Source organism: Felis catus, chromosome A1 (genome assembly GCF_018350175.1).
Source record: "Felis catus isolate Fca126 chromosome A1, F.catus_Fca126_mat1.0, whole genome shotgun sequence".
Taxonomy (NCBI): Eukaryota; Metazoa; Chordata; class Mammalia; order Carnivora; family Felidae; genus Felis; species Felis catus.
Genome location: NC_058368.1, coordinates 91,065,904 through 91,084,548, shown reverse-complemented (window position 1 = coordinate 91,084,548; position 18,645 = coordinate 91,065,904). Strand labels below are relative to the sequence as shown.

Sequence of the window (18,645 nt, the reverse complement as noted above, 5' to 3'; positions counted from 1 at the left end):
TTCTCTCTGGTCAGAGTGTTTCTGCAAGACTCGAGGCCTCGGGTCACACTGCACTGGTCTGGCCGGTTAGTCTGTACCAATAGTGTGATTTACGGTGAGCTCCCCACCTGACTAACCAGTGTCAGCCACGCAGTGAAGACCCTGGACACCCGGGCTCACGTGGGCTTCCCTGGCTGGCGGCATTTCACGTGTGGCATCACACACCGTTGCTGACAGAATCCAGGGTGTCCCTGGGAGCCCAGGGAGGAGACGCCTGGAAGCTTGTGCCTGGCTTCCTCTGGGCTTTGCCACACACTTTTCCCCTTTGCTGACTGTGATTTCACTGAAATACCCTGTACCTGTGAGTACAACAACTTCTCAGTCCTGGGAGTCCTTGCAATGAATCAGTGAGCCCGAGGCTGGTCGGGTTGGGGACTCCGACCCCCCAGGCCTGCTCATGTCAGCTCAGCCCTGCCCCTAGACTGCTCCTTGAGCCCGAGACCATCCTTACTGTTCTTTGCAGCCCAAGTTCAAGGCCTCCCGTGCTCATGTTCCCTCCTGCAAGCTTGGCTGGCCTTCTCTGCCCTCAGGGATGAGAGCCCAGGTCTCCCCTCGTATCCTGGAGTCCAGGCCACCCTCTGTCTCCTAGAACTCCAGGTTCCTGTAGCACCTGGCAGCCTCTGCCCTACAGAGTGGACACGTTCTACTTGGTCTCTCGACAGAGCACTGGCCGTGCAGCCCCACTGGTGCCCTGAGACCTACAGGATGTGGCCCGGGGCAGGGACTGCATCCAGACTGAGGTGGAGCTCCCTGACCCCCTCAATCCCCCGCAAGCTTGGTTTGGGGGCTGAGGACATGGGGCCCGCTTACCTGGGACCAGGGTCCGGCCCGCCACCGGCCAGGGCAGAGCTCACGGTTGCAGGCCCGGCGGCCCTCGGGCCGGGCGTCGTTGCAGTGTTTGGTGTGCACGGAGCGGGTGGTGTTGTTGTGCAGCAGCTGTATGCAGCGCACGGTGCGAGCCTGCGTGCCCGTCCGCCCACAGCTCTGACTGCAAGGCTCCCATTCCCCTGTGACCCACCTGTGGGGGCAGAGCAACAGGTCAACCCCCCACCCCCCACCCCCAAAAAGCCCGCCAGAGCAATGGCAGCAGCCTGCTTCCCGCCCCCACCCCCCTACCCCAGGCATCTTCCCGTTCTGCAAACATGTCCTAGAGCCTGGCCGTGCCTCTGTCCAAGGTCCTGCAGGTGACAGTCACCCACTGCTGGGTGGGATACCCTGGTTGGGACGGGGGGGGGGGGGAGAGCACAGAGAGCCCCAGATCTGTCCCTTCTCAGCTTCTGCCGACATCACAAACCCTCCAGGGCAGCAGTGTGGACTCTGCCAGCACCCACCCCACGCAGCCCCATGTGCCCGTTTACCAGCCCTCTTCTCCCCTGGGGGCCCCGCAAAGGGAATCTGGGCCAGAAGGTCAAGACCGCCACCACTGCAATGAGTTGCCTGGGAGACATCTACCACAGGACCAGAAGCAAGGCCAGTACCCTCTGAGCCTCAGTTTCCCATGCGAGCATTACCACATGTCACAACGTCTAAGATGCGTGCTATAGTTTCAGTGCGGCAGGTCCGAGGCAAGGATGCACCATACAGCCTACAGCATCTTAGACTCCATGAAATGGGGGGAGGGAGAAAGAATCCACCAAACGTCGCAGGGAATGTGAGGCCCAGAGCTGCTCAGGGCCTGGATCCCGCACCTCCCTCCACAGGAGCCCCGGGGGTCTGCCTTCTCCTGTCTCATGGGACCCTGGGCTGGGAGAGCCGGGCGGCCCCGGGGAACTCACACTGGCTGGGAGCACTCCTGTGGGTTGCAAGCCCGGCGGATGGCTTTGGGCTTCGTGAGGGCGTCGCAGAAGGCTCGGTGCACCATCTTGTGGTCTAGCCTCCGGCGGCAGCCATACTTGGTGAACTGGGAGCCTGAAGACGAGAGCTCGAGGGGGCTCATGGGGCAAGTGCGGCCTCCAGGGGATGTGGAGAAGCAGCTTCAGCCCCATTCAGCCTAGCCTTCTGATGGGGTGGGAGGTGGGGCAGTGTGCCAGAGGCAGGCCTTGGATACGTGTGAAGGGAGAGCCCAGGGAGAGTGGCTGCCTTGTTCCTTGGCCTCTAAGCTGCCTCCCTGGGGCAGAATGGAAGGCTCTGCTTCCTCTCCATCACTTAGCCATTTAATCCATCTTGAATTCACACGCACTGAGGACTCAGGATGAGCCCGGAGGTGGCTAAACATAAAAACATGGCCTCTTCCCGCCATAGCCTAGGGCAGCTGTTCTCAAATGGGGCGATTTTGACATCTGCCAATACCTGGTACACCTAGTTGTCACCACTCAGGGTAAGGGGTGTGACTTGCATCTAGCAAGTAGAGGCCAGAGATGCTACTCAACATCCTACACTGCACAGGGCAGCCCCCATGAGAACTGTAGAGCCCAATACGTCAGCAACTGCAAGATCTCAAAACCCTAGCCTGTGGGTAAGACACAAGAGAATGTGACTGTGTCCATGTCGCAGGGGCTGTCTGCAGCCTGCTCTAATCTGGGTGTCTGGAGGTGTTCCAGAAAGCAGAGAATGGAAGGATGCTGATTTTGTGAGAGGGCAGTAAAATGGCTTCTGGGGAGTAGGCGGCCTGTGCAAAGGCCCTGAGGCAGGAGCACAGCATGTCCAGGAAAAGCAGCTAAGGCCAGTGTGGCCAGGGCCTGGTGAGCAAGGGGTGGGGGCACCAGTGCAGTGGGAGAGGTCAGCAAGCTGCCTGGACCACAGAGGCCATAAGGAGAATCTTGTTTTTCTCCCAAGAGCAGAGGGAGCTGCTAAAACTTAATGACGCCAGGAAGGGATACCAGCAAGGGACCTTTAATAGGGCACTCTGGGGGTGACAGTGGACACGCAAGGGCCAGCTAGGGAGCAAGAATGAGCCAGGACTGGGAAGATGGGTCCAAGAGACACATAGGAGACAGAGTCAGGAGGACATGTTGCTGAAAAACTCCAGGGGGGCAGGGAGGCTCAACAGAATGTTGGGGTGCCATCCACCCAGGTGGGAGCACTCCAGAAGGAGCCGTCCACCTGCCTGGGCCCCAGGATGGGTCTCCCCACTTTGGTAAACTCCTCTCTGTCCTCGAGATGTGGGACCCCAGGTGGCATCCTGAGGGAGGTCTGTCCTGGCCACCTGCTTCTGCTTCTCATCTCGTCCAACTCCCAGGGAGCGGCGACCACATGGGGTGGACCAGAACTTCCTGCCTGTCTGTCTGTCCCACCCAACTGTGGACTCTTCAAAGTCCAGGGCAGGTGGGGCCGCTCTGCACGAAGTCCTGCCCCAGGAGGGCAGGGACACCTTTCTGAATGAACAAAGGCCCACAGAGGGGGCCCCTTCACCCACCCCCAGCACGGCCCAAGTCCCTCCTCACCTGCCTTGTCACCTGCCTCGTGAGGCTGTGGTAATCCACCCAAGTGCCTGCACACCAACCTTCCTCCCGCCAGGACCAGCCCCTGATGCAGGTCCACATGGGTGACATCCAAGCCCCCACATGCCCTTCTGGCTGCCTGCTGCCCTGAGTACCCCCTTCCTGCCTACCCTCTGCCCCCTCCCAGGCAGGCCGCTGCCTCACTCTCTGGCCCCTGGGGCCAGTCTGCTCATACCTAGCACATCCCTCACTCAGGTCAGGCAGGCAGCGGGGTACTGTGGGCTCAGGAAGCCCTTTGCCCAGAAGACCCCTCCCACTCAGCCTTGAATACCTCTGGGGCCCCTCACCTCCACCACAGGGCTTGGAGCAAGGAGTCCACTTCTTCAGGGCCCACTCGTAGCCCACAGAGTCGTCTTCCAGGACATTGTTGCCGTCTACGTTGAGCGAGTCCTCGTGGATCATGTACTTGTACGTCAGTGAGATCCGGGCGTCTCCCTGCGGGATGACCTGTGCCCAGAAATGGCCACGAAGGTGTTTGCCCCACTGTTCACCCTTCCTCGGCAGCCAGCTTAGAAACTCACGCCAAGGCACACGAGCTGCTGGCCCTCATTATGTGAGGTTAGTTATGTTCTAGAAAGCACCCCAGAATGCTGAATTCTCACGGGAGCACAGGGCTAGGGTCCTGCGAGGGATCAGGATGCTTTCACTGACTGTCAATACGTAATCTTATTTTATCTGTGTTTCTGTTTAAAGCCACCTTCCTCGATACTGTTGACATTAACGCTGACCTCACGGCCGGTGCACTAGAACTGAGGCCTGAATGAAGCTCGTTTGGCACATGTGTTTCCTCTGCAGGGCACACCACCTAGCTTCTTGTGCTCAGGAACAGCCGACAGCACTCGGCACTAGCTTGCGGCCATTAAAAAAATTTTTTTTAATGCTTTATTTAGTTTTGAGAGTAAGAGGGGAGCTGGAGAGGGACAGAGAAGGAGGGGAACAAAAGATCTGAAGCAGGCTCTTTGCTGACAGCAGAGAGCCTGACGCGGGGCTTGAACCTGAGCCCATCTTGGATGCTCAACTAACTGAGCCACCTGGGTGCCCCACGCTTGGGCATTTTTAAACAGTGGAACCATCCCCCCAAATAAAAAAACGTGAAAAACGTGGCAGCACACATAGTGGGGACAGGCCCCTTGGTTACAGGGAGCAGAGCCTTGTGCCAGCTTGGCTGAGAACGTGCATGCTGGATGACTCAAATCCTTCACTGCTCTGCACATGACTGTGAATGTCCGTGAAAACTCCACCACTATTGACACAGGGATGACAGATACACTTTGGCAAGCAGGTGAATGTGCCAGGACAGACACAGCACATACCGAGGCCCGACTGCATATGCATGGGCACAGTCAGGTCACCATGGGCACTTCTGGGGCTGGCAAGACCCTGCAGGTGAGGTCAGCAGAGGGACACGCATACATAAAACATGCTGGCCCCACGGGTGCATGCTCTGGTATCGGGTGGTGGGCTCAGGTGCCATGGGGCACTGGCCTTAGCAGAGGGGCTAAAGGGCCCTGAGCCTTATCTCTAGTGTTTTATGTTTCTCACAAATAAAATGTATCACTTGTGCAACTAAAATGAACTTTCAAAGAGCGATCCGAAAATCAAGAGCCCCGGGCACCTGGCTGGCTCAGCTGGTAGAGCATGTGACTCTTGATCTCAGGGTTGTAAGTTCGAGCCCCACGTAGAGAGATTACTTAAAAATAAAATCTTAAGGGGCACCTGGGGCCGGTTCAGTCAGTTAAGTGTCTGACTACAGCTCAGGTCATGATCTCATGGTTCATGAGTTGGAGCCCTGCATCAGCATGGAGACTGCTTCGGGTCCTCTGTCTCCCTCGCTCTCCGCCCCTCCCCCTCTTGCTGTCTCTCAAAAATAAACAGGAACATAAAAAATAAAATTAAAAAAAAACAAGAACATCAAGCGGGGGACTCTATCACCAGGAACGGCCTTGGACTCAGAAGACTTGGGGTCCCTAGTCCTGCTTAGAGACAGAGTCCAGTGTGACCTGGGTCTGGTGGTCTAATGGCCTGAATCCTGCGGGTCATTCCTGGGTCAAGATTTGGATGGGATGGCGGACATAAATAGGCTTGTTGAGAGGTGGCCGTGAATATCGTTTGGAGGGGAAAACTGAAACCCTCAGAGGGCAGAGTTTGAGGTCACCCAGTCGACCGCAGAGCCTCATGTCTCAAGGCTCCGTGTCAGACACCAATAGAGACCTTTGGTCCCAAGGGCAGTCCAGGGGGGGCTGTTCAGAGAGTGGCCTGAAGGATGCAGGGAGGTCCAGGGTTCCCAGGCACCCCCCTCCACCTCTCCTCCGGTGGCCTGCTTGCACCCCCACTGGGCGGCCAGGGGGTGGTGGGCCTGGTCCCTTCCTCGACTCACCAGAACGGTGATGGTGCCATGGAGAGGGCCCATGGTCTGCAGCGTCTCCCGGCCGTCCTCATCCCGGTACTCCCACTCCACACCCATAGCAATGAAGGATTTGGAATTGGGGTCCACGTCATTCTCTTCATTTAAAATGAACGTGCCTGTCTCCAGGTTCTTGACGGCTGTGAATGGCAGAAGACAGCCCCTCACCATAATCACTCAGGGGCAGGAGCCAGGGGCATGGGGGAGAGGCTGGCAGGGTCCACAAGTTTGGACTGGTCAGGGGAGCGGTGGGGAGCAGAGCCCCGTCTCTCCCAGCTCCCCTCCTCCAAGGGTGGGTCCGTGCCAGTGATGGCCCAAACCACCTTGGGAGCCCACCTTGCCCTCTGCTGCTCAGCCAGAACTAGATTTCCCTCCACCTTCACCCTTTTGCCTCGTTCAGGGTCTTTTCCTGGATCTGCCCCCACAGGCCGCGGGGGTGCAGGGGCTTCACACAGCAGCTGTCAGGGCCACCTCCCTACTCGGACAGCCACTACCCCCTGCACCCCGCCCCAGCCTTCTGGGCGCAGGGCATCTGCTGCACACCAGGGCGGGGTGAGGGCTTCCTGCCACAGGGTGAGCATATGTCCAGCTGAAAAGCAGGGTCTTCTCACCCCGACACAGGGCCCCATCAGCTCCCCACACATCCTCAGAGGCCTGGCTTGGCCAGGGGGTTGCATGGGCCACTGGCAATCCCCCTGGATAAATAGGTGTTCAGGAGACAAGAAACAGCAGGTCAGGAAGCCCCATGCTTCCCACTGTGTGGAAGGCAGCTACTAGGGGGGCGCTGCTGGTTGATTTTAGGAGGGCCTCAGCAAGGCATGAATATCTCAGGATCACAGAATGAGGAAATCGTTCTCTGCACGAGTCTCCTGTCACTCTCTGTCCGCACCATAAAAGAAAGCCTCAGCAGGTGCCAGTAGGTCCTCAGCGGGTCACCAACCCTGGCTCCTCCTGTGCAGAGAGACCAGGTCTCAGACCTGGAGCCTTCAGCAGGAAACCCTTAATTAATTAATTAATTAAAATGTTTATATATTTTTGAGATAGACAGACAGATATAGTGTGAGCAGGGGAGGGGCAGAGAAAGGGAGACAAAGGATCTGAAGCATGCTTCAGGCTCTGAGCTGTCAGCACAAAGCCCAGTGTGGGGCTTGAACTCACAAACTGTGAGATCACGACCTGAGCTGAAGTCAGACGCTTAACTGACTGAGCCACCCAGGCACCCTGGAAACCCTTTAGATAGAAGTGTCTTTTCTTTTGGGAATCAACTTTTAGATTCATCTTCCATTTAAGGCAAGTGGTACTGCGTTTGCATTTTGGGTAGCAATACAAAGCTTCCTCTTAAAATAGGGAAGGAAGAAAAATGTGCTTTTAATAAGAGAGTGGTGTGTTTGCCGTGTGTCACTGGGGGTGCCAGACAGTGGCAGTTTGGGAGCCCTTGACCCAGTCCGGGCTCCAGAGCATTAGGAGGAAGGTGGGGCCCAAACTGGGAGAAGGAACTTGTCCAGGATCTCCCCAGTGGCCCCCTGGCATCACTTTGGACTCCAGCCCACAACTACCCAGGAGGTAGGGTCCAGGTGTCTTCAGCAGGTGGGGTGAGGATGGGCGAAGCCCTGTGAGGCCTTCTCAGAGGGCACAGAGGGCACAGGCAGACAGGGGCTGCCACATGAGAAGAGAAAGAGTTGTTAGAACATCCACACTTTCAAGAGATGCCAGAAATCACTATTCCAGGTAGAATCTCTTGAATTTAAAATTAAACCAGTTGAGGGATCACCTGGGTGGCTCTGTCAGTTAAGTGTCCAACTTTGGCTCAGGTCATGATCTTGTGGTTCATGGGTTTGAGCCCCCCGTCAGGCTCTGTGCTGACAGCTCAGAGCCTGGAGCCTGCTTTGGGTTCTGTGTCTCCCTCTCTCTCTGCCCCTCCCCTGCTCACAGTCTGTCTCTGTCTCTGTCTCTCTCAAAAATAAATAACCACTAAAAAAATTAAAATTAAGCTAATCGAAAATATGCAAATGAAGTTTGTGAGCCCATCCTCAGGCCGGCCCTGGTGCCTTCTCGTTGGTGTGGGGGCTGCTGCCAGGACTCTGCCTGCAAAATCTGCCTGCCTTCCGGTAGGTCAGGGAAGGGGGGGCCTTCCCCTTGGGCCTTGAGATGGAGGAGGGGGTAAGCAGTCACCATTCTGTGGGCTGGGGTATGGCATGTTTTAGACACATTGTCCCCCCGCAGCGGCTGCCAGAGGAGCCCTCTGATCTCCAGCAGGAGGTGAACCCGGGAAAGATCTCCCAGGTGGGCTGAGCCAGGGACAGGGAGCCTGACCTCTGACCCCTGGGCCCACTAACCATCCCCAGAACTGCTCGGCTTCAGAGACGCTGCATCGTCTGGGCTCTGGGACTCACCCAGGTGGTGGCTGGTAGTGTCTGCCTCCTGGATGAGCAGGTGCCTGGCTCCTGCCGGAATCTCAAACATCTTGATGTAACCTTTGTTGGGATGTGGGGAGACAAAGCAAAATGAGACGGGGGAGGCCACTGGAATGCAGATGACACGAGGAGGGACCAGAGGGCCCCATCTTTTGTGGGCTTTGACCGCCTGCCCAGACAAGGCCCGATGGGGGAGTTACTGTGTCCCAGCTGGCCCAGGCCCTTCCACACCCCTTCAAATCCCAGGCACTCCCTTGGCCTCCTCTGCTGAAAACTTGGCAGGAATCCTTGTGATTCCTGGAGGCAGGCCTGGGCTTGGAGCTAAGATGCCCTGTCTGGAAGGGAGGCCCTCAGCAAACCGCTTGGCCTCCCAGACCTCAGCCACTTAACCTGCAGACCGAAGACTCCTGGGCTCTTGTGGGGCCATGGAGAAGGTCATCCCCACACCCCAGCACCGGCTCTGAGTGAAGGCCACGGCCTTCTTTGAAGAGGCAAACCAGAGGGGCTTCTCTACGTTTCAGACAGAGTACATTTCGCCTGCTTCAGGCCCACCCAGAAGTCTGTTTTCCCAGAGCTCAGGTCGGCTGGGACCCCTGTTCCCCGGCCCCATCCTGTGGCTTCGCCGTCTGTGCTACTTACTCCAGGAAAGTCCTGTGAAAGCTAGCTGGTGGCTGGAGCAGACAGGCAGGGAGCAATGGACTTAGACCCCTTGCTCTCAAATAAACACTTGTAAGATCTGCCCTGTGCACCTGCACGTCGGTGTTCTCTGCCCTGACACCTGAGACCCGGCCTCCATGCCCCATCCACCCTGGGGCCTGGCTCAAGCTGTACTTGCGTTAGCATTCTCCCTCCAACTCACAGCCACCCCAGTGCCCTGCCAGGTGCTGCAGACACTAAGGCACCGGGGGCCGGGGGCACGGGCTCACTCACCGAGCTTCTTGGGGGAGCGTGTGAATGTGCCCTTGACCACTTTGCAGTGGGTGTTGTCCCCTCCGCACACGCCACACTTATCTTCCTGCTTGCTGGAGCCGATCACTCCGTCACAGCCCACCTTCTGCAGAGGAGGGGGGACAGTGCATACTTGAGAGCCCTCCCCACTTGGGCCCTGGGGCCTGATTTGCCACCTCTGAAGCTCAGGTCTGCACCTCCCTTAGCAGTTCCCGATGCAGAGGAAGGAGACCCTGTGTGCCCAGCCCCTCACTGCACCTCATTTGCTCATCTGCACAGTGTGACCTCAGAAGGCTCTTCACAGCCTAAACAGGGCCACCTCCCGAGGCTGGTCTGGCCTGGCAAGCTAGCCTCCATGTGAACATTTCTGTCCCAATGGTTGTCAGTCAGACCTGGCCTCTGCCCTTCTCACAGGGTGGCCATGCTCCCACCCAAAGCTCAGGCTGGTGTGTCCTGGCCTTCAAACTGCCCTGAGAACACAATGTCCCCTTTAGTCTATCTCCAGGGTATCTGGACAGGGGGTGACAAGAATTGGTGAAAAATTTTGCCTCCATTCTTCCAACAAATTATCTCAACATTGCCCACTCCAGTGTCAAAAATTATTCCACACTGAGCAGGGATGTTCCCTCACCCAGGGCCACCTGGCAAAATAGTAACAAACTCAGGTTCTCTTACTCCATGGAGGTCTGGCAGCACACCATTCCTGGGGCCAGGGAAACTCCAGGGAAGGAGCTCCCACAGGACAGTGGCCCTGACATGCTTCCTGAGGCCACTTTCTCCTAGTTCAGCCAAGGAAGACAAGCTCTCCACTGAACTGGTCTGCTCCCTCTGCCTGTCTGAGCCACAGTGTCACACGTTTCCCTCTTTGCCTAGGCTGCCAGGAAGCTCAGAGCCAATTTCCCCCTCAAGGTCATCCTACCACCTACCTCTGGAGAAACCCACTTCTCCCTCTGCTCTTCAATTTCTGACTTTTGTCTTACAAGGCCCTTTAAGGACAGGGGCTCTAGACCACAGAGGGTTACAGAGCAGTGGTTCATGATCATTTTTGAAGGTGTGGCTAGATGTTAATGATCTTTGGTTTTATATCCAACGATGCCTCTGGAATAGTTTTTGGAAGTGAGCAAGGTGAAAAACAATCAATACAATGAACATGCTGGTTTTTATTTTAATGATTCCTGAGGGGGTAAAAATTAGCAAAGGAAGACAATGTGATCTACTGGGGGAGGGGTGGAGACCAGATGGAAACATGAGTCTTTACAGGTGCAGAAGGCTGAGCTGAGAGATGTACCTGCCATTTCTAGGTGTATGGTCTCAGGGGGCACACTGACCCAATTCAGAGTTTGTTTCCACATTTGTGACACGTCTGTGACACAGCCTGCGGGGGCTGTCACTGGGTGGAAGGAGTTGGTCCTTGCAAACAGTCACAGGCTGCCTTCCTCAGGGAAGGAGCAGGGGAGAGGAGAACCCTCTTTCAGGCCAGGATGATACACTCCCTGGAAGAAGGGTTGCCACAGCCTCTCACCTGAGGGGGTCACTGCTCAGTTTCCTACAGAATAAACCAGATGCAAAAAGCCTCAGAGACGTAGAGGCAAGTGGGTGCCAACGCAGATGTGCACCAGTGCCAGGGAGCCAAGCAGCATTGGGAAGGCGATCTCCCAGACTCCCGGACTCGGAAGCCCATATGAGAACCAGCTCTGATTTAGAAGCTCTTTATTGGCTCACGTACTCTTTCTAAAAAGGCGTGCAGCCTGTGCACAACCCAATACATGAATTAGAAATTCAGCTGGTGAAAGAAAGAAAGAAAGAAGAAAGAAAGGAAGAAGAAAGAAAGAAAGAAAGAAAGAAAGAAAGAAAGAGAAAGAGAAAGAAAGAAAAGAAAAGAAATTCAGCTGGTTAGGGGCACCTGGGTGGCTCAGTCAGTTAAGTGTCTCACTCTTGGTTTCGGTTCGGGTCACGATCTCACGGTTCATGGGTTCGAGCCCTATGTCGGTCGGGCTCTGCACTGACAGCCTGCTTGGGATTCTCTCCCTCTCTCTCTGCCCCTCCCCAGCTCTCTCTCTCTCTCAAAATTGATAAATAAACTTAAAAAATTTTAGAAATTCAGCTGGTTGGAAGGGAAGGAGGCTAGCTGGACAGAGGAAAAATGGAAGCAGCATGCTACGTTTTAAAGGACTTGCTCCAACTGAGACTTTGTTCTGAGAGTCCCAGAAGGTGAGCAAACGGAAAACAGAATAAATTTACTGCTTGATCTGTCAGAACTTGAGAGATATTAAAATGGCTTGTCATTATCTCCTTAATTCTCAGACACATTTATTTCCCCATCTTTTGCTAGTTCTGAAACCAAGGTCTGTCTAATAATCACAGCAGACAGGACAAGGCCCTTGCCTGCCATCTAGAGGAGCAGTTTTGTGGGCACCTGCCAGTCGGCTCATCAGGTGGCACGACCACCAGGCCCAGGCGAGCGCCGTCCCCGGCTCGGGGAGCCTCCATGTCTGACAAGTGTCCACAGACCTTCAGGAGACACTGTTTATTATTATTTTTTTTTATTTTTTTTTTAACGCTTATTTATTTTTGAGACAGAGAGAGAGACACAGCATGAACGGGGGAGGGGCAGAGAGAGAGGGAGACACAGAACCGGAAGCAGGCTCCAGGCTCTGAGCCATCAGCCCAGAGCCCGATGCGGGGCTCGAACTCACAGACTGCGAGATCGTGACCTGAGCTGAAGTCGGCGCTTAACCGACTGAGCCACCCAGGTGCCCCCAGGAGACACTGTTTTAACATTCAGCGGTGTGAGCTAGGGGGGAGAATGACACAGGGACAGAGTAGAAACGGTTAACAGAGTAGAAATGGCAAATGAAGACCACGGTCCTCATGTGGGCCTGAAATCTTGCTTGAGATCCTACCAGGGTTAACCGCTCAGGCTGGGGATGGCTCATGTCTCTGAGTGGCTTTGTGAGGCTGCTGCCGGCTAAGTCCACGCGCAGAGAGGTCTCTTGGCTGGACTGTGCTTCGGTTCAAGACCGGGTGGGAGACACTGGTAGAGGTGCTGGGGTATCTGTCACACAGGGAGGGGCGCAGAGCTAACGAGGTGCTGTTTCCTCCCTCCCCATCTGTGATGAAATCCTATGTGTGAGTCATCAGATCAGGAAAGATGTTAGCTAATTCAATCTCTACCTCTCTCAGTGCCATTTTTGGGTGACATATTCGGTAGCATGCTATTACTTTCTCAGGGTAGCGGCCTATGCCCTTTATCAAAACAAAATGACCCATGGGCCTCGCTTAATCCTGGATACTTTTTTCATTCCCTGCTCCATGTGCGTGTGTGTGTGTGTGCGCACGTGTGTACATCTTTATTCTCCTGACATGTCTTCTGCTGTCATTTCACTTTCCACCTTCCTGAGTCATTGCGTTTGGATATTCCCTAATCAACAGCATCCACTTGGATATTATTTTTGACCCAGTATGAGATTCTTTCAGAAGAAGGGTTGCACATCCCCATGTATCGTGAGGACTCGGTATTTCATCTTACTGCTGCCCACGACTTTTGTGTGGTTCCAGTCCTTCTGTCTCCTTTGTTTTCTAACATTTGCAATATGATCATACACATATGTGGACATATATATATTTCAAGTGATGCAAAAATTTATCATCCTACTGTTATTCCTTCAAAATCTCCATTAATCGATGAAATACTTAAGTCTGTTCTTCGATTGTGCATGATGCTTATGGCTCATGTTGGTCATGTTTCTGAAATTCTTCTAACTGTGCTCTGGCATCTTTAAGAACATACTAGCTAGGAAGAGGCTGCCCCTCCCTCACGCTGATTCTTGGAAACAGCAAAGGGCTGGTGTGGGGGCACGCCTTTCATAGGTAAACCGACAATCCAGCAATCACTCCCTTTATCTGCCTCTCACGCACCAAGCTGATCCTTCCCCTGCCTGAAATCATCCTAAGGCCAGGTACCAGGAAACTAGGGACCACCCCTACAGCCCGGAACCTACCTGGATTATTCATACTAACTAATCCTCAACTGTCTCTCCTGCTCCGTCTTGCCTTTCCCAAGGAAGCGCCAGTAAAAGCTCTGGCTTAAGCTGCCCCCCACTCCCTTCTACCTCCCGATCAAATCTGGTGCTTCCCCGTGTGGCCCTGCGTAGTTTCCCTCAGGAAACATAAGTAACACACTCTTCCTCAAAGGCATTGACCTCTCTGTGGGTCACTCAGTCACCTCCATTAATGAAAACCCTGCGGAAATTAAGGAGACACTGTTCTTTGTTTCTCAGGATTTAGCTTCACCACCTGAGCAGACTGTGAAGCCTGGCCGCCCAGCCATTGCATCAGACAGTAGCCTCCTTTCCAGTGGGCTAAGGCGCCATGTGGGTGGAGAGAAGCCCTGGGCACAGGTCCAGTGGCCCCGTACCCCACCTCCTTGCTCTTCTGGCCTCACCCCCTTTGGCTGGGGTGCCTGTAGTATTCCACCAAGCTTTCTGCTGGAGACTTCTTTGCAGATCTCATCTCTCAGCAAGACAAGAAGGAAGTCAGCTTCTGTGACCCTACAATCAGTTGTGCCTACTCAGTCTTACCTCCAGGATGTGCCTTGTTCCAGGCGCTGATTCTGACACTATGCACGCTTAGCCTCAGACCACCCAATAACCCCACAAAGCTGACACCCTGAGCTATGCCCGCCCCCCGCTGGCCTCACGGCCCTCACCTTGCACTCCCCACGCACACAGAGGCTGAAGGCGTCCTTGTAGGAGCAGCGTGTCCCATCGTGCACCATACGCTTCATGGACACCACCTCCCCGGTCTCCTTGGACTGGCAGTAAAGGTGACATCTCTCCTTGGCTGGAAGGGAAGCAGTGGAGTGTTGGCGAGGCAGGCTGGCTGCACCCCTTGCTTTCCTCCCAGGTTTGCTCAAGAGAAGCACCATGCAAGGGAGAAGCTCTCTCGAGGGTCTTCTTAGGATTCTGCCCCTGGGACTGGGGCAGAAAGCGAAAGGAGGCAGGTGGCTTCAACCCCCCTGGTGTGTCTGTCTTGGGGCCTTTGACCCTGGGCTATTGCACTTGGGAAGACCTTTTCCCAACAGAGCCAGGTTGATGTTGGCGCTGATCCCAGAGACTCTGACAGCCTTTCCCTCCAGACTGCATGCCCCCTCCAAGAGGGGGACCCTGTCTGCTCTGGCACCCACTCTCTGGACTGTACGAATTGGGCCTGTGGCAGGCGCTGGGCTGGGGTAACACACACATGGGTGATGGAGAGAGCACAGCAGGCCTGTGTCCGCCGCCCGCCCACCCCTGCCCAAGGCCCAGAAGGAACTGGAGCTGTAAGTTTAAAATGCCAGGACTGGCCCTGGCAGCTACAGCGGTCAGGGTGGGCTCCGCTGATAGCCTGGCATAGCCAGTGGCTTGCCCATGGTGGCATGAGCAGCACAGGACGGTGTGAGCTGTGCCCCACCAGTGCCCCGGACCCAGCAGCTGAGCACCCGCTGGCCCTGTCTCTGGGGGCTCACCATCCCGGTGCTCGTGGGGCAGCCAGTGGTGTTGGGCGTCACCGTGCTCGAAGTACAGGTCCCACTGGCGGCACTGCTCCTCGCGGAAGTCAGCCAGGGTGTCAGGACAGTCCTGGGGGTTGCACAGCTGGAAGTCATAGCCAAGGCCAGAGCAGGTGCGACCCCCGTTGGCTGGGCTGGAAAAGAAAGCGAAAGCCTTGCAGCTCGGTGCCACCAGGAGGAGAGGTAGAGTCTCAGGCGTGGGGGGGGGGCAGCTCCACAGAGTGACGGGACCCAGCCCTGCCCTGTCACAGAAGCATTAGCTGGGCCTCAGGGCGCCCTCCCACCCCCCAGCTCCTGTCACCATGACTATGCACCAACAGTGGGATGTTGATTGGCTATTAAGGTTCTGCCATTACTGGGACATTAATCTCAAGATGGAAGAGCTGGGGGAGTCTCCTTCACAGCCGGGCAGAATCGCGCACGAAACCAAAGAATCTGAAACCGCACAATCACGCACGAGTTCTCAACAAGGGTCAGGCATGCAGTGGACACTGGGTTCACTGGCTTTCCTCCACCTCAGAGACTCTAAGCAGTGCTCATCCACAGAGCCTGGCCCCACGCACGGCAAAGATCAGAAAAGGCTCTGGCTGTGGGCCAGCAGGTGCCTCTGGTAGGCGGGGCGATGGAGTGGGGTGGACCGCACCCCCAGAGGAGCTGGGGGCCTCAGGGCTGCCATCTGCCAGGTGTGGCAGGACCCGAGGTCCTACCTGAGACTCGGGCAAAGGTCATGCTCTGTGCATGTGGCGGGGTGGTAAGTGCAGCCACGTGCAGCACAGCAGAGTGGACAACAAAAGGGACTCCCCTAGGGCCCTCCTCGCGTGCCACCTTCTGGAGGAAAGTCCATGGAAAGAATGATACAAGAAATGTGTGGGGAGAGAAGAAACCTCAGTGTCGGATGGGGAGGGTGAAAAGGAGGAGCAGCTCTGAGATTCACACCAGGGCCACTGATGGGGCCGCAGAGAAGGACACCAATGAGGGCATCACCGGGAGGGGGTGCAGGTGTGGGAAGCCAGTTCCCAGCGACTGTCTGGGAAACAGCAAGAAGGAGGCCTACTGACTCCAACGGAAACCGACACTAACTCTGAACCAGAAAGTGAGCTGGAGAATTCAGGGGTGGTCGGGGAGGAAGACCAAACAAAGAGTCAGATGCTAGACTGCCTGTGGTTTTGCAGTCACAAAGTGGGGAGAGCCGGTGACAGAGAGGGACTGGGTCCAGCGAGCAGGGCTGGCTGTGAACTGTGCAGGTGTCTTCACGCTGGCCCCAGTATTTAGGAAAGGCTGTGGAGCAGCGCAGGGAGCCACAAGGACAGACAGTCACCCTCTGGAGAATGCATGAAAGGGAGGCCTGTGGGGCCCATCTGAGGTGATGACAAACAGGCTGTGTGGAGCCCAGGGGCTCTGAGGTGCTCTGGCCCCCTGTAGCTACCCGGGTCTCCCACTGATAGTGATGTAAACAGTTTTCATAGTTCCTGCCAAGGCATCCACGCTGTCTGACAGTCACTGATGTGGAGGGAGTGTCGGCACCAGGAAGGGGTTGGCTAATCTCTGGGCATGATAGCTTGTGTGAGCAGACAGCTCCTGTCACTGCTGCCCTGTCCCTTGCTGCCACCAAGGAGGCTGGGGCAGCCAGAGGGGTAAAAATTCCCTCAAGTGCCCAGATGGAGAAGGACAGAACGTGGAGCCCCCCCTCCCCAGCCTTGACCCTGTGTGAGCTCCCCCCAGGGCCGTGCCAGGGGACGGGAACTTTGCTGTCCTCACCCAGCACCCCAGGACCTCTGAGGTTCTAACTTCCTGTCTTGTTAATCTTGAATCTCATCCCGAGGCAGGTATAGTAGCTCCAGGGGTGCTTGAAAGGAGCTGGGGATAGGGTACTTTGCACCTGACCAGGATGGGGCCTGAAGCCCTTGGGTAGGAGCTAGTCAGAAGCATGAGGTTTAGAGTTCTCCAAGCACCAGCTGGAGTGCCTGGCCCTAAGCACAGGTGACCCTGAGGTTTGGGCTTTTCCAATGCTGGACTCTAGGTCGTGGGTCCCTTCCTGACCAATGTGGACTTGAACCCTCTCCCCAGAGTCTAGATTGCTGGCCCCCTCTGGCACCCCAGGGGCCAATTCAGGGCCTGGCCAACCAGAGCAACCAGAAATGCTGCAGAGACCAGGGTCTAGATGGGCCTCAGAGACCTGCAGGGCTTAGATTTGGGGGTCACAGGCTCCTTTGAGAAGATGATGTGAAGCCAGACACCTGCCCCTGAGAAAAACACAGATGTACATAAAGTCATATGCAATTCCTGCTGAGACCATGGTGGAACCCAGAGAAGGGTGATGAGCCTAGGACTCAGGCTTAGGGTTTGGGGCCCACCCCCAAACATCGAGGGGGTCCAGGTGGGTGGAGGACGTGAGTGAAGATGGCTGGGTCTGGATGCTCCGGAAGCCATTCACCGCTAGCCTGTAGTTGGGCCTGGTGTTGCAATGAAAGCTGGAAGCTTTGAAAGTCTGAAAGCTGGAAATAAGATTCTCTCTCTTTTTTTTAAGTGAAATTCCAGATTTGTTGTATTTTCAGGAGAATTGAGATCTTTAAAATACTGAAAAGGCCAAAGAAAGAGACAAAAGCCACATGTCCTCTGGCAGCAGCAGGGCCTCCCTGGGAAGACGGAAACCTGAGTGAACTGTTGTCTACGTGGAGGGGGGCGGGATTCAGCCCACATTACTGCACGTGCACCCACAATAAACTTACAAGGTAGGCTGTCTGAGGCCCGGGGCTCACTGATGCACCCTGAGCCTCACAGAGCTGCAGGGGCCCATGGGCACATCACCATGGGTGAGGCAAGGTGGAGGAGGGCGTGAATAAGGAAGGGCACAGACCTGAGAGATCTTCACAGAGTGGGGGTATAATGGGGGAGATTCAAGGACCCTGGGGGAGGACAACACAGCACAGGGCCTTGGGTCTGCATGGGAGGCAGGAGGAGGAGCCCATTTGGGAGTGGGAGCTGGCAGACCCCAGGGGCAGCCTCCCTAGGCGATCTGCACCATACATGCCTGCAATGGCATGTCCCTGACCTTGCCTCTTGCCTGACTGCAGACAGCGGCTCCCCTGCTCAGGCTCCCAGAATCCTGGAGCCCATGAGGGCCCTCCTCCTTATGCCCATTTCCCTGTCTCTATGATACCTTACTCCATGCCCTTGACCAAGAAGGGCAGAGGAAGCTGGTGTCTAGAAGAGGGTGTGGGCCAGGTTGGGGGAAGGGCCCCAGGCCAGAGAATTGGAGACCAGGTTTCCAAGCCTCTAGGCCTGGCTTGGCCACTGCAGGCTGCATGACCTTCCCCTCTAGGAGTCTCTGCTTTGTCCCATGAATGGTGAGGAGGACACCCTCTGCACAAGTGGTATGCACCCATAGGAACCCTGCAGGACAGGGTCAGCCAGGGAGGGGTCTTGGGGACCTCAGCTACCACACGGGAAGGCGCGAAACAGCGCAGCCAACTCACTGTGGGTTGTCACACTGGCGGGTCCTGAACTTCACACCTGTGCCGCAGGTGCGTGAGCAGGAGCCGAACGGACTCCAGGCGCCCCAGTTGCCATCCCGTTTGAGAATGTCAGGCGTCAGCCAGATGCAGTGTCCTTTAAAGCAGTGCTGAAAGAAAGAAGGTCACTCCTATGACCCACCACTCCAGGGCCACTCAGACACCCCATACCTTTCTACCTGCAGTTCCTTTGAGATTGGTTTGGCTCTAGAGGTTCTGAGAGAGAGCAGACCCTACTCGCCCTAGAAAGTCAGAGCCCCATCAGGAGGTGCAGCGAGGTGAAAGACACCCTCCTCCCCCCTGACCACCGTCTTGGTCTCCCAGCCATCCTCAACATCTT

At 55.8% G+C, this 18,645-nt stretch overlaps 1 protein-coding gene across 1 annotated transcript in view; it reads right to left on the bottom strand.

Moving 5' to 3' along the window:
- Positions 1 to 18,645, bottom strand: part of ADAMTS2 (ADAM metallopeptidase with thrombospondin type 1 motif 2) — a 245,145-nt gene that overhangs the window by 12,839 nt on the left and 213,661 nt on the right. The window contains exons 11-19 of the mRNA XM_023254116.2: positions 18,270 to 18,415; positions 14,752 to 14,927; positions 13,954 to 14,087; positions 9,228 to 9,351; positions 8,277 to 8,357; positions 5,857 to 6,023; positions 3,767 to 3,926; positions 1,815 to 1,947; positions 850 to 1,057 (exon numbers count right to left, since the gene is read on the bottom strand). Coding sequence (XP_023109884.2) covers positions 850 to 1,057; positions 1,815 to 1,947; positions 3,767 to 3,926; positions 5,857 to 6,023; positions 8,277 to 8,357; positions 9,228 to 9,351; positions 13,954 to 14,087; positions 14,752 to 14,927; positions 18,270 to 18,415 — 1,329 coding nt within the window. The remainder of the gene's footprint in view (positions 1 to 849; positions 1,058 to 1,814; positions 1,948 to 3,766; positions 3,927 to 5,856; positions 6,024 to 8,276; positions 8,358 to 9,227; positions 9,352 to 13,953; positions 14,088 to 14,751; positions 14,928 to 18,269; positions 18,416 to 18,645) is intronic.